The 14,512-nt window shown below is 35.7% G+C and overlaps 1 protein-coding gene across 3 annotated transcripts in view; it reads left to right on the top strand.

Annotated features, from left to right (window-relative positions):
• LOC133529714 (facilitated trehalose transporter Tret1-like) overlaps positions 1 to 14,512 on the top strand; it is a 78,560-nt gene that overhangs the window by 21,706 nt on the left and 42,342 nt on the right. For 2 of the 3 annotated variants that reach the window (XM_061867508.1, XM_061867509.1), the window contains exon 2: positions 10,607 to 10,756. In XM_061867508.1, the coding sequence (XP_061723492.1) occupies positions 10,648 to 10,756 (109 nt within the window). In that variant the 5' untranslated portion in view covers positions 10,607 to 10,647. Of the gene's footprint in view, positions 1 to 2,067; positions 2,210 to 10,606; positions 10,757 to 14,512 lie in introns of those variants that run through there. The other variant, XM_061867510.1, reaches the window with a different exon arrangement.

Here is a 14,512-nt window from a genome sequence, read left to right on the forward strand (position 1 = left end):
TGCTGTCATTGCCGCATTGCTGCTGCATTGCATTGCTGTCATTGCCGCATTGCTGCTGCATTGCGTTGCTGTCATTGCCGCATTGCTGCTGCATTGCGGTGCTGTCATTGCCGCATTGCTGCTGCATTGCGGTGCTGTCATTGCCGCATTGCTGCTGCATTGCATTGCTGTCATTGCCGCATTGCTGCTGCATTGCGGTGCTGTCATTGCCGCATTGCTGCTGCATTGCGGTGCTGTCATTGCCGCATTGCTGCCGCGATTGGGAGTATTGGAAAGTTCAACTCCGTTATGGCTCCTCTACACGATGGTCCAGCGTAGGCCAGTCCAAGGGACGCATTTATGCGTTAGAGGGAGCATGATATTGCTATCTCATTCCACTGCATAGCTGCGTCCATTAGACTGGCGTATGATGGGCCATCATGTAGAGGAGCCCTTATAGAGCGTGTCATTCACGATGACGCGTGCCTTGACCCGTATTGTCATGCTATTAAAGGTTAGATTTGACAGATCTGCGCGTCATCGTGGATGACACGAGCTATACTCATTTTGTCATGGTGACTGACAATGATATCACTCATTTTCTCAGTAACGCTGGAACTGCAAAGCGGCAAATGTGATTTGCATCTTGTTTCGCATGACTGATGTTCAAAGTAATTTATCATTCAAATATCAAACAATAGGCCTGTTAGAATTATTGTTATACAATTAGTAGGGGAGCTGGTAGATATTTTAGGGTAGGAATTTGAGGCAAGCTGAAAAGTCTCATAATACTTACTTAGCCGAGGATCCAGGGTTCAAATCCTAGTAAGGACATTTATTCCTGTGATGAGCACGGATATTTGTTCCTGAGTCATGGGTGTTTTCTATGTATTTAAGTATTTATATATATCGTTGTCTAAGTACCCATAACACAAGCCTTATTGAGTTTACTGTGGGCTTTAGTCAATTTGTGTAATAGTGTCCTATACCTAATATTTATTTATTTATACTTCTTTCTATCATACGCTTACTCACAACTGCAGACCTGGCTGGAGGTAACGGTGCTAAATATGGTCTTATATATTTAAATTCGTATTTTTTTGAGGCAATCTATAATTGAATATCTTCTTCTTCCTCGCGTTGTCCCGGCATTTTGCCACGGCTCATGGGAGCCTGGGGTCCGGTTGACAACTTATCCCAAGATTTGGCGTAGGCTCTAGTTTTTACGAAAGCGAATGCGATTTGACCTTCCAACCCAGAGGATAAACTAGGCCCCGTTGGGATAAGTCCGGTTTCCTCACGATGTTTTCCTTCACCGAAAGCGACTGGTAAATATAAAATGATATTTCGTACATAAGTTCCAAAAGACTCATTGGTACGAGCCGGGGCTTGAACCCGCGACCTCCGGATTGCAACTCGCACGCTCTTACCGTTAGGCCACCAGCGCTTCTGTCTAATGAGTAATAAGCAGTGATCGGAACTATGGGAGTAAAACTTTAACAAAACTTGTTAAGCGGACATAAAATAGTGCATACAGCCCTAAAAATATTAATGTCCATAGGGATAGGAATAGTATAGTACTTACAGCCATAAAAATATTTACATTCATAGATATTCGAATATGTTTAAGGCTATAAGCACTCGTTTTACGTCCGCTTGATAAGTTTTGTTAAAGTTTTACTCCCATAGTTCCGATCATTGGTAATAAGGCAGATCATTTGGTCGGATGCAAACCAAGCCAGAGGCGTGCAAAAATGTTTTGCGAAAATCAACTTGACATTTTTACAGAAATTATTTTATTATAATAAAAATACCTACTCATACTTTACCTTACCAGCTCTCGGACCAAATGTATTAACATAATAATAAATGGCGGTACATTGTTGTAACGTAAATAGATATTTACTGCCACTGGTTTTAGCTTCGGTCTGGTTTAGTTAAAAGTTAAGAGAGTTAGATCAGAGCCCCTAGTGTAAATTTATTCGAGGGCGTAACGTGACGTTCGCGTTTGCGTTGTCTCATTTTGTATGGGATGTTGGGTTTCCAAAACGTTCCGCTTGGCGCGCTGTGTCTAAATCCCATACTAAACGAGAATTAACGCAAACGCGAACGTCACGTTACGCCATCGAATAAATTTACACTAAGGGCTCAGGTATCTTGCAATCGATATGAACATGAACCATAAACGTAAATAAGTACTATATTGCACTAAAAGGCTTAATATTTTAAGGTGCGTACAATACTCTTTATTTGTACATCTTACATAGTTTGCAATACAAGGGCAGAAATGTAGTACGTATTCAGTTAATCATTTTTTCATCACACTTGCAAAAGATTTTATTTCATACAGCTGTACGGACAAAGGTCTATTTTGTTCCCGTGGGGACTCCCTCTCTAGGGAGATATAGCTTTTTTTTTCAAATTTTGTCACTAATTCATACTAACCAAGTAGGTATACATATATATGAGTTTTACTTTTAAAATACTGACGTTTATAATTTAATATTTTTGTTTACGCTTAAAATTATTTAATTTGATTAATTTAACTGCCGTTAAAAATATATTTACTTAATTTTCAATCGTGGCTGAATGTTGAATATCTCTGTGCCTTCGATGTCTAACCTATCAAGAAATTACAAAATGGCGGATGAATGTTAGACATGTCACCGTATTATTTATAAATCATTTCACTTAAAATTTAGTTACTTCTACGCAAGTGTGATAAAAAAACATTATGTGTAACTCCGGGGGTCAGAATAATAATATAAAGGGGTGCAAACTCGGGTCTTTAATTGCCACCCTCGTATCCAAAATTTCAAAATGTTCCCCTTGTTACAAAATGGACTACTTAATATTATTTTAAATAAAGGTAATCAATATTTATTCACCACATCAACCGGTAAAGGCCCTCTTGATTTTTTAAAAACTAATGAGAAAGTTGCATTTTATTCACATGTGGGGCAAAGTAATCAGATGCTAATTTTTAGTTGTTTCCTTATATTAGCTGGTGGAATTTACTTTTAAATAATGATTTTAAATGATATTTTTTTTTTTACGTTCATTTGGATTTGGTTGTTTGGTATTTTGCTCAGAGGCAAAGTTTGTTTAATGCTCGTGCATTGAAACCCTCGCAACGCTCAAGATCCCACTCTCGACCACACGCTGCGCTCGTGGTTCAATTTTGGAATCTTTCACTTGCATTGGGTATCAATATTAGCTCGAGCGAGCTGTTAAATAACAACTTTGCCCCCTTGTAAATCAAAATTAACAATTTTTTTGGCAATCAAAATTGCGCATAGTGGATAGCTACACTTATTTAAAGATTTGTATGTTTTATTTATTTGTTCCAACTTTCATGGACGGACTTAATGCCAATGTTCCATCTGACTGCATCGTATATGCTATAAAAAAAAATATAGTAAAAGCAAACCGAATTGACGACCGGGGTCGTAAAACTTCTCACTCACGCTCGCGTGGTCGTAGGTAGGGTGAGGGAGATAGAGATATGACCCTCAGTTTGGTTTGCATTTACTAGTCAATAAAAATATGTTGCGATGGACGTTACCGTTGACCTATCGAAGGATAAAGACGTTTTTATTATCTGTTTTTGGGACGTAAATAAATTGATGTAAACATAACAAACGAAACGCAAAAATATTTACCTTCTATTATCAGTTTACCTTAAAAAGATTTAAACTCGGTTTTCTCTTGTGTATGTATTACTAAAATCCTGGCAAGATTAATATCAAAATAAGTATGTTTTTTCGCCATTTTAGCCACAAGATCTTAAAAATTTGTTTACCTTCATTAACATGGTATGAATTAATATGCATTTACTTTTCTTAAATACGGTTTCATCTATTTGTCTTCCAGTCCTCATTTTCCTCTCTGGATGAGTAGACAAGATGCCAATCGTTAGCGCTCCGTATAGCGAAAGAAACGCAACTGTCTCTGTCGCACTAATATGGGAGAGTGATAGAAAGAGATAACCACGTTACGGAGCGTGAAAGATTGGCATCTTGTCAATGCAGCCTGATATTAACAGTAGGTAAATATGTTTACGCAATATTAGTATATATTAACCACAGATATATCACTTCCTTTGACTTTTTTGATTTTTTGATTATTATATAATGTAGGAGCTTTTATAGTTGTACATAATTATTTAAAGGTAGGCGTACTTCTTTCAAGTAGGTAGTACAATGTTTTTAAATAAAAAATACAGAAATAAAACTACCTACTACATGTTATTCTAAATTTCATTTATTCAATCTAACAACAATTTAATGCAATTTCAATTTACTACACTTAAACCGACCGGGATATAAATCGTGATTACCTTTATATTGTTTTTATTGAGCTACCCGTGAACAAGATGCATGTAACTGCGTCGAAATATCATAACTACAATACAGATTCAATAACTAATTATATCATAAAGTGTCGAGTTTGATGTCTAAAGTAATCGAAATATTCTTCAACAGAGTAAAAACATTCATGAATGAGCCAGTTCTTAAGTTTACGCTTAAATAATTTAATAGGCAAATCTTTAATATCATCTAAAAATGTCAATAGACTTACAGTATGCGTTATTACTGTATAATTGGAGGATCAGGGAGGAAAATGGGGACTACGTTTGCATAAGCACTCGTCCGAAGCATTGGTAGAGTCAAACCGAGATAAGTTGGCAACGATTTTGATAACCCAGACAGTGCTAGTGTTATTCTAAACGTCAAACACCTATCAAATTATATAAATTATTAATTATTGCACAGGCTGGGCTATCAAAATCTCTGCCAACTTAGCTTGGTCTGACTATAGATATTGCATTGAAATAAGGAGAACAATCCACATATGTATATGAAAAGTGACCTTCCATAAAATGACCTTCAATATGTGGAGCCACAATCAATCAATCATACAAAATCAGTTATTTCGAACAAAAATCCATAATGTGACCACAATACATCGCGAACAAATTTTAGACTTTGATAAAAAAATTCAAATCACTGACAGCGCACTTCACTCCGTCAATAACGTCTAAGTTCATGTCATGTCTGTGTGCTACCCTAGCGCCACCGGAGAGATTGCGAACTATTTACAGCTGCCAGCTGGACACCCCCCATACACCGAAAGAAAAGGCACACACGTCACCACGTATACAAGATAGCTTTAGCGTCAATTTAAATTAAGAATTCTTACATTAATAGTTACTTTTTTTGATGTGTGTAAATTCTCTTCATTCATAATTCGTTCCATTCGCCTTCTTAAAATGCGAGACCTAACCTACAGTCAAATAACAATGGATCTTTAGACCAGAATAGGCGATAATTAGTGTACTGGAGGAGTAGAGACTATTAAAAGTTTTGAAGATGGGACATTGTATTTTAATTTTTATGACATCAAGTCTTTTTATGATAACATGTGACTGTGGAATTGCTTTTCAGTATCTCAACAACTCATGGCGCAAAATACTGATTCTCTGTGCCCGTTTTATAATAAATAAATAAATAAAATTCATTTATTTCAGACAATCAACAATCCATAATTTATAAAGTTAATTAATTAGAACTAAAATTAAATAACATTTAAAAACATACAATACAATTTATACTTACAGTCAAGTGCAAAAATATGTATCGAAAGAAACATCTATTCTCATAAATATGGTACTACGCTCTTATTACACTGGAATAAGATGCTATGGGACATATTTTTGAGTAAGATGTATACACCCATATTTTTACACTTGACTGTACAAGGAAAGGTACCCAACTGTCCGGTTCCGATTTGATTTCTATTTATATATGTTATAGGGTAGTCTAAAATAACGCACACGTATTTTTTAGTTGTCCAAACTCAACCTATTGGGAGAAATTTGTCCTCCAAAGTACTAAAAATTTACTAAATCTTTTAAGTCCTATAGAAAGTGATGCTCAAGCAACTTGCTTGTTAATGGCTGGTTTGAATATATGTTTGAGAGGGGAAAAGGAGCACGTGTTTTGTTACATCGGCTGAAACTTATCTTTTCCTGCTCTCAAAGATATACTCAAACTATAAAAACGGTCACCCATCCAAGTACTGACCCCGCCCGACGTTGCTTAACTTCGATGATTGGACGAGAACCTCGAGATTGGAAAGAAATATTTATTTATTCTGTTTTTAGTATTTGTTGTTATTTGTTAGCGGCAACAGAAATACATAATTTTGTTCCTTCTGCATAGCAATTGTTCACCACTCCTGTTATGCCATACTTGTTTGAGTATTATTATGTTAGTATTCGTCTTCCTCTGATGCTGTTTTCATAATATAAAAATCTTGTAAATTGATAAAATGGACGTTCGATAATGGTCTGGTCTGTCATGACTGTCATTGCCTTTTAGTTCGTGTAGCTACCGTTGGCGCTTGTTGCGTATGCAGCTGTAATGTTCAGCCAAGGTATGGTTGGACCGGACCGATACAGTGTTATGTTTACGATGCTTGATATAAAAATAATCTTTACTTAATTTAGTCGTTATCTTTTATCTGTTTTTCAATTTGTTCACTCTATATTATTTTATGTCTTTTTCCTTCTTGTCTGTTACCTTTCGTGATTTTTCTCACTTGATGGTCTCATCGGAAGATCAGCGCTGGAAGCCACCAGCAACATGCTGAGATGAGGCACTTTATACTTCCTTTGTTTTTGTTATATCATATAATTTAATGTGTCTTGTCTTTGTGTCTACGAATAAAAATTATTCTATTCTATTCTATAATCTGTAGAAATTTCAATTGGCTAACTATCACGGTTCATGAGATACAGCCTGGTGACAGACAGACGGATGGACGGAGGGACGGACGGACAGGAGTCTCAGTAATAGGGTCCCGTTTGACCCTTTGGGTACGGAAACCTAAAAATTATATTGTTTTAACTGCATAATTACGAATTACATGACACGTCAATAGCACGATAATTCGTTTCTTTAGATCTTACAGAATCAAATAAAATGTGATCGATTGTAGTAGGTAGGGAGGCGAATAGGGGAATTTTCGGTAATACTCGAGCGTGGCAGTTTAAGATATGAGAGATACCTTAGACCTAATAGAATAACCTTGTAAAGTATTTAGCTCTATATGTAGTGACGCGCGCCTAGGATAGACGATCAGATTAGTAAAAAAAAATCGATAGTCTGAAATACTCGAGCGCGTCAGATTAAGATATTGGGGGTTGATTTTAGTGTTTTAAGACTAAATTTAACTAATCTGACGATAAGTCCTTGACGCCGCCGAGTTATAGGGTCGCGAACTTGTAAAAAAAAAACGTTAATCCGGCATTCTCGAGCGCGATTGTTTTTATTTTTATTTTGAAGAATATAATCTAAAACTTACTAAAAATACAAAATCTGCCGGTTTCCGCATGACCGGAAGTGTGGAGGAGCCATTTCGTCTTCCGAAAAACGCGTTGCGGCATATAAGTCGCGAACGATACATTTTACAAAAAAAAAGTTTAAATAAACAAAAAAGGTAATTTTATTTTACACAAAAAAGGTCTCTTTACATTTTTGTCCAAAGTTAAAACTTTTTGACTTGAAGCATCATAAAAACTCAAACTCCCGGTTTTTTGAGTATATCTCGAAAACTGAGGGTGTTAAAAAAAATTGATATTAAATAACTATGATTAAATTATGTGACTTTTATTATATCTCAAAATTTTTTTTTTCTAAAGCTTCTCGACAATTTTCGTGGACTCGGAAAAAGTTACGCGTATCTGTATACAAAAGTATTATTAACATGTACAGTTTCATGTATGTATATTATTCAATAGCCTGTTGATCCTCAAATTGTTTTTTGAACGTACCGTAAGCAAAACGAAGTGAAGAATTGAAGCAAAAAAGAGGAATTTGCCATAAACATGTAATACAATTTTTATATCATTTCATTTTTTTATACAATTCGTACTACATTTCATCTACATTTACGTTGGTTGCATCTATCGCTTTATTGTCATTCTTAAAATCCCCGTTTTATCAACGAGAAAGAAAGAAAAAAAAGAAACCAAAAAACCTTTTTCGGTCAACATTTTTGTCAGATTAAGAAAATATGCTTTCAGGATACCGAGATAAACCTCCCCTATGAAAATCTGACGCGCTCGAGTATTTCAAAAAAACTTTTTTTTTTGCATTTTCAAAAATTCATCGTAACTTATCGTCACGCCGAAATCGTCAGTTTTTTTAAAGGGAGCTTCCTTGGGGCCTACTTAACACCCCTTCCGAAAATCTGACGCGCTCGAGTAAATTTTTTTTTTTTGTATTTTGACTACTTTGTATTCCTACCCCCACCACGCAAACCGGCAGATTAGTATACCGTTGTTATCAGAGGCACTTGGGGCATACGTAGTATGAATATCTGACGCGCTCGAGAATGCCCAAGTAACTGGTTTTTTTAACATTTTTGAAAAACCGTACACGCCAAACCCACCGCTAAAATGGTTTTTAACATACGAGCTTTTCTTTTCGAAATTATTTTATCTTTCGATTTTGATAGGTCTCGACGGCGCCGTTGAATTACGCCATTTAGCTACCTCGCCTCCCTAACTATAGTGACTGTGATAAAAATGAAATTATATATTTTATCTGATTTTGACACTTCACTGTCTATTCAGCAATTTCGAAATTCATCGATAGATGGCGCTAGTGTAGTTTATTTTACTGTGACTGCATATTGTATGGAGTTCTACAGCGCGCTAACGATGTTTTTTTAGAGATGCCACCAATAGTGGTTTTCGCCGAGTACCGAATATTCGGCATATATTGAAACGAAACACAGTTCCTGCTTACGGGAAGACAAGCAATTGATTTTAGAATTACCAAAGACGGAAATGAAGAAAGCGCTGGATTGATTAATTATAACTGCGATACTCGTATACCTACATGAGATACGATTTACATGATTTCTTGTAATGAATAATTTAATCTGGCAATTAATATTCATGCCTACAAATACATGTTTTATTATAGTAAGCATTCTCTATAAGTAAATTGCAGATGCTATTTAAGACTTGTTGAATGCTTTACAAAGTAAACTTGGGCAATATCCAATGTTTTTGATATAAATCCTCAATTTTAGATGATTTATATTTAGATTTATTTACTCATTGTATTACTTTATAAATTGTTATGTAAATTGACATGAATACTATTATCGTCAAACAGAAATAAATAGAGTTAGACAAAGTTATGTTGGCAGTGATTTTGGTAGCCTAGGTAGACTGTGCAAGTGTTATTTTAAACGTCTATCATGTGATAGACTATGTGCATGTGTTATTCAAACGTCAAAATTGACGTTTGAATAACACTTACACAGTCTCGGGTATCAAAATCGCTTAGTCTAATTCTAATAAACATAGAATAGAATATATATATTGAAGGTGGAAAAACTAAAATAAAAAGATCAATCAACACATTGCATCAAAACGTCAAAAAAGTAAATAACAAAGGGAATGCCAGAATGTTAATAAAAAAAACATTGGGGACAATCTCACATAAATTGACCTAGCCCCAAACTAAGCAAAGCTTGTACTATGGGTACTAGGCGACGATATACATACGTATATAGATAAATACATTATTATATACATAGAAGGTACCCATGACTCAGGAAAAAATTCTGTGTTCATCACACAAATAAATGCCCTTATCGGGATTCGAACCCGGGACCATCGGCTTCATAGGCGGGGTCACTATCCACTAGGCCAGACCGGTCGTCAAATGATGGGCATGTGTTGGGGCAGTCAGCAAAGCTATAAGTATGAAAGACGCTAAGCTAATCGTTTTGCTGACCGTACATAGTCACTCAGTAGCAGAAGTGGCTAAGCGGGCAAGGTGACCAAAATTATTTATACGCCTTTTCATCTCTTGACAACAAAGATGTGTTCGGATCATTTTGTATTCTTCGCCCGCCTGGCTGCTTGTGTTGCTGGCTGTACTTGCAATATGTTGATTATTAAATTTCAACCCTATTGTTATGGTCAGTAGAGTTTCTACTCATTTGAAACCATAATGTTTGAATTCTTCCGAATGAGTGAAATTAAAAATTTCTTTCTTCTCTAAAATCAGTTGAAAAGTATCCTCTTTATTTTCCTACTAAGAAGTTTCTGTCCGTGAGTTCGTCAGCTTGGAATGATGATGATAAAAACTATTGTATGTCTATGTCGTTCCCGGGGCTCAAGCTATCTCCATATCAAATTCCATCTTAATCGGTTCGGCGGTTTAGTATGAAAAGGTCATATCTGTAGTGATAACCAGCCCGATTCGAACTTTAAGATACGTCAAAAATTTCCTGAAGATACGATATGGATTAGATATGTCAGTGTCAAAACTGACGTTTTTGTTTGAAGAATCTTAAAAGTATCTTAAAGTTCGAATTGGACCTTAAGTCTTCTAACCTGACCAAAGAAGGCAGTATAGCTTAGAGCTTTAGCCTGTCCAGATGGACGAAAACAAAATAAAAACTAAAAGTAAAGTAAGTATGCCTAAAACTCTTATTTGTGTCACGAAGTTTCATTACCGAGTTCCCATGTTCGTATTTTAGCATCAAAATCCAGGTAGTATTTTGCATTTTATAATATAAACATATAATATTGTTACAGCTAAAAATCGGGTTTGCACGTAGTGTGACGTGCCGTGACGTATGGACGAGCGAACTTACTCATACGACCCGGTGCCCGGCGCGCCAGTAACCAACAGACCAACCATGGAGAAGGGACAGCTGTGGCGGCAATACGTGATCGCCGGCGTCGGTATGTAAAAAAAAAACTATTCGAAATTTGAATGTGAAGTGTTTTCTTTTTGTATGGTTTTGCCAGGGTGAAGTGTTGTGCTGGCCGAATGCAAAAGTGAATGGTTTAAGTAAAATGTTAAGTTTTAGTGTTTGGGATCTTTTAGTAAGTATAGAATTAGTGACAGGAGATAATTTTTTTTATAATGTTAGTTAATTAAAACAAGTATAATCAATAAGAAAAAATTAAAGGGAAGTTTGATAACATTAAAGATTTTTTTTATAAGTGGAATATTGGCCGGTGGTTTTTGTGATTTAAAAATAAACAAGCAATTTTATGTTTTAGTGGGATTAAAAACCAATTTTATCCGTTCCATAATTGTTTTAAAAAAAGCCAGTGCTATAATAATTAAAAAATAAACGTTGCAAAGTAGGTAACTGAATACTAAACAATTAAAATGAATAACACATAGTACGTGACTGCAGCATAGAACTGAAATTAAATATGTGTTGCAGTAAATGATGGTAGATAAAAAAGCGTTTTTAAAGGCCAGTAAAGACTACAGATTCAAAAGTAAACATGGTAGGTTCATCAACTGAAGATTTACAATTCGCGCCTTTTTCGCGAATTTTGCGCCCTTTTCGCGAATTTCGCGCCTTTTTCGCGAATTCAGCGCCTTTTTCTAGGGTGACAATAATAAATCCGCCTATAAATGGGAGTTTTCATAAAATAGTGTACCAAATACGCGTGCGTAGTTAAGAGAAGTTAATCGCTGTCAGTTCTGTTACAACAATTAAGCATGAAATCTTTATGGGAATCAACTTATTGCCTTTATATTAGAAGCTTTTATTTAACTTGCCCTGTTAGTATGTATGGGACAAATCGTGCAATTTAAATTTGACCCACTTTCCGGTTTCCGATGAAGCTGAAGATTTGCATACATATGTAAGTCGGGTTACAATGCAATATTATGGTACCATCACGCTGATCTGATGATGGAGACAGGAGGTAGCCATAGGAACTCTGTGATAAAACAACGCAATCTAATTGTGTTTGGGGTTTTTAGAATTGTCTCGATGAGTATTAGTTGCCTGTGGAAAAAAAGTACAGTCAGAAATAAAAGCTTGTACCAAAAATGAAATTTTTGCCAAAAACTTATTTTATACATTGTAAATTAATTGTCGTCACAAAACTGCCAGTCATTAACTTTTCTTAACTTCGCACGCTTATTGGGTACACTTTTTTCTGAATTTGAAGAATGAGATACGATAAGGATAACTTCTGGTGTAGATATGTTCTCATTTAGATATCGTTTGTATGTCGTATAATTGACAGAAGCAGCTCGATTCAGGCAACCAATGTCACTTTGGCGTTAGAAATATCGTAGATAGATGTTATTGGGATCACAGCGGAATCGAAATAACCGTCAGTTTTGACATGTCGTTTAGTTATCGATCTTTTAAAGATCTTAAACGTGTCTTAATCATCGTAATAACGTGTCGAATCGGGCCGTACGTACTCCCAAATTCGATGTCTGTAGATTTAACTACCAAGAAAATTATACTTTTTTATACCTGGTCGGTGGCAAACATACGCCCTTGATGGTAAGCGGTTACCGTAGCCTATCACCAGCAACTTCAGGGGTGTTACATGCGCGTTGCTGACCCTACTCATACTACATACAGTAAAGCCTCAAATACGATATTTTCTAAATACTTATTATCTTCTTTTAAAATTATATGTTGATTGAAAACGTGATTTTCCGTGAATAATTACAGTTCAAATACTTATCAGTTTAAGTTATCAGTACTTTACAGCGCTATCGAGGATTATATAATGCGATTAAAGTCACACTCATTTAATGCTCTACATCTCCGGTTCAATGAAAATGTTAATTGAGTTTACTATTAACACATTCACTGCCGGCAACCCGCTAGGCGGGTTCTCTGTTCGTATTCGTTTTCCGCTACAATGCGGAAAAAACGTGTTATCGGCTACGAATGTAGCGCGTAGCTCGCGCTGGCAGTGAAAGTGTTCAACTAGATTGATTGACTTATTTGGTCGTAGTTAATGGTATACAACAATCCTGAAAGATTTTTATAATTTACGGCCTGATTCGAAGAATAATTCAGACACGTTTAAGAACTTGGAAAGATCGATAACTAAACGACATGTCAAAATTGACGTTTATTTTGATTCCGCTGTGCTGTGATCACAATAAGATCTATCTACGCTATTTCTAACGACAAAGTGACATTGGTTGCTCGAATCGTGCTGCTTCTGTTAATTATACGACATATAAACGATCTTTTTTTCTCCAATTGGGTCGTTAGTCTTAACTACTAGAGCATAATTAATTTTAGAAAATATTAAACGCGGCAATGTATTTCGTACATGATGGTCACTTGTGACAGCTGTGACACGTTGGGAACTTGGTAGTATGGAAGGTGGAGGTAAGGAATATAATCTGGAATAACACTTTCACAGTCTGGGGTATGGAGTGTGGAATTAAAAGGAGTGAAATCTCTTATAGTAGAACTGTTGCAAAAGTGTCCAGCTGTCAGCTATAACTAATAACTATAAATAGTAGTTATAAATAATAGTTCCAAATCTCTCCAGAGTACCGCAAGAGTAGCTAAGAACCTAGGCCTTAGTGACGGAGTGAAGTGCGCTGTCTATGATTTGATGTTTTTGTTCAAGTATTCTAGGTATTGTAGCGCCACCTATTTAAGGTTTTTTGATATCACTTTTTGGTACATGGTGATTTATTTCCTTTCCTCCACCTTCCATAATGTGCACTGCGTGTGCTATGGAAATCGTTACATTTTTCTCTTGGTCTGACTCGACCTACCTATTGAATGTTTATTGGTAGATAGTAACGGTTTATTGCGGCAAACAAAGAGTAATTTATTTGGTAGCCTAATGAGCATGCGGGGTCAGTGATGTGAGCTGTCAACGTACTTATAGTGCACTGTGTTAACTAATTAATTAAATTACCTAATGAGGATGAAACGCACGTTATAAATGGTTCTAATTACTAGGAATCCAAAAAATCTGTCGTCTGTGGTTTGCGGACCACCACAACTCCACCAAGACACAGGGATCGGAACCGGTTTTTTGCAAAAACATCGAAATAACCATATATTTCGGTTTATTTTATACTCAAAATGTAGGACTCAGTTGTGTTTTTAGATACCGACTTCGTATTATTGGATTGCCCGATTAGGAATGAAATAATTAACAAAGAACGAAAAATACCGTTTTCGTTCCCATACAAAAAATACCGGTTTCCGATCCCTGCCAGGACAGCCTTCTAGTCTAGTCGGTAGTAGTAGTAGGGTTCGAATCCTGAATTTGATTTGAATGAATGAATGAATGTTTATTTATTCAGGCAATAGACCCAATACATTTGTATGTTTATTACAAATATTTCTGAATAAGTTATTGACGTTTAGTTTTTCTATATAGGTAACTATTTATATAGAACTATACAGATTGTTCATTTAATCGCGTGCCATAATTTACGGGCTGAATAATAATTTTTCACCGGCCCAATTGCGAAATCGCGAAAAAAAAATTGTCATACATTTTGGCTGTCTGACTTTGACATGGACATTTTCTATGGGAGAGTAATTTTTTTTTTAAATGTTTTAATAGGTACGATTAAATTAAATAAAAATGCAGAATACTGAACATTCCAGAATTGCAGAACTCAACAATTATCTGCTTTTTTTTAACACGTGTATATTTGCATTAATTATATCACGTGTTCAGAAA

This window comes from Cydia pomonella, chromosome 21 (assembly GCF_033807575.1).
Source record: "Cydia pomonella isolate Wapato2018A chromosome 21, ilCydPomo1, whole genome shotgun sequence".
In the NCBI taxonomy this organism is placed as follows: domain Eukaryota; kingdom Metazoa; phylum Arthropoda; class Insecta; order Lepidoptera; family Tortricidae; genus Cydia; species Cydia pomonella.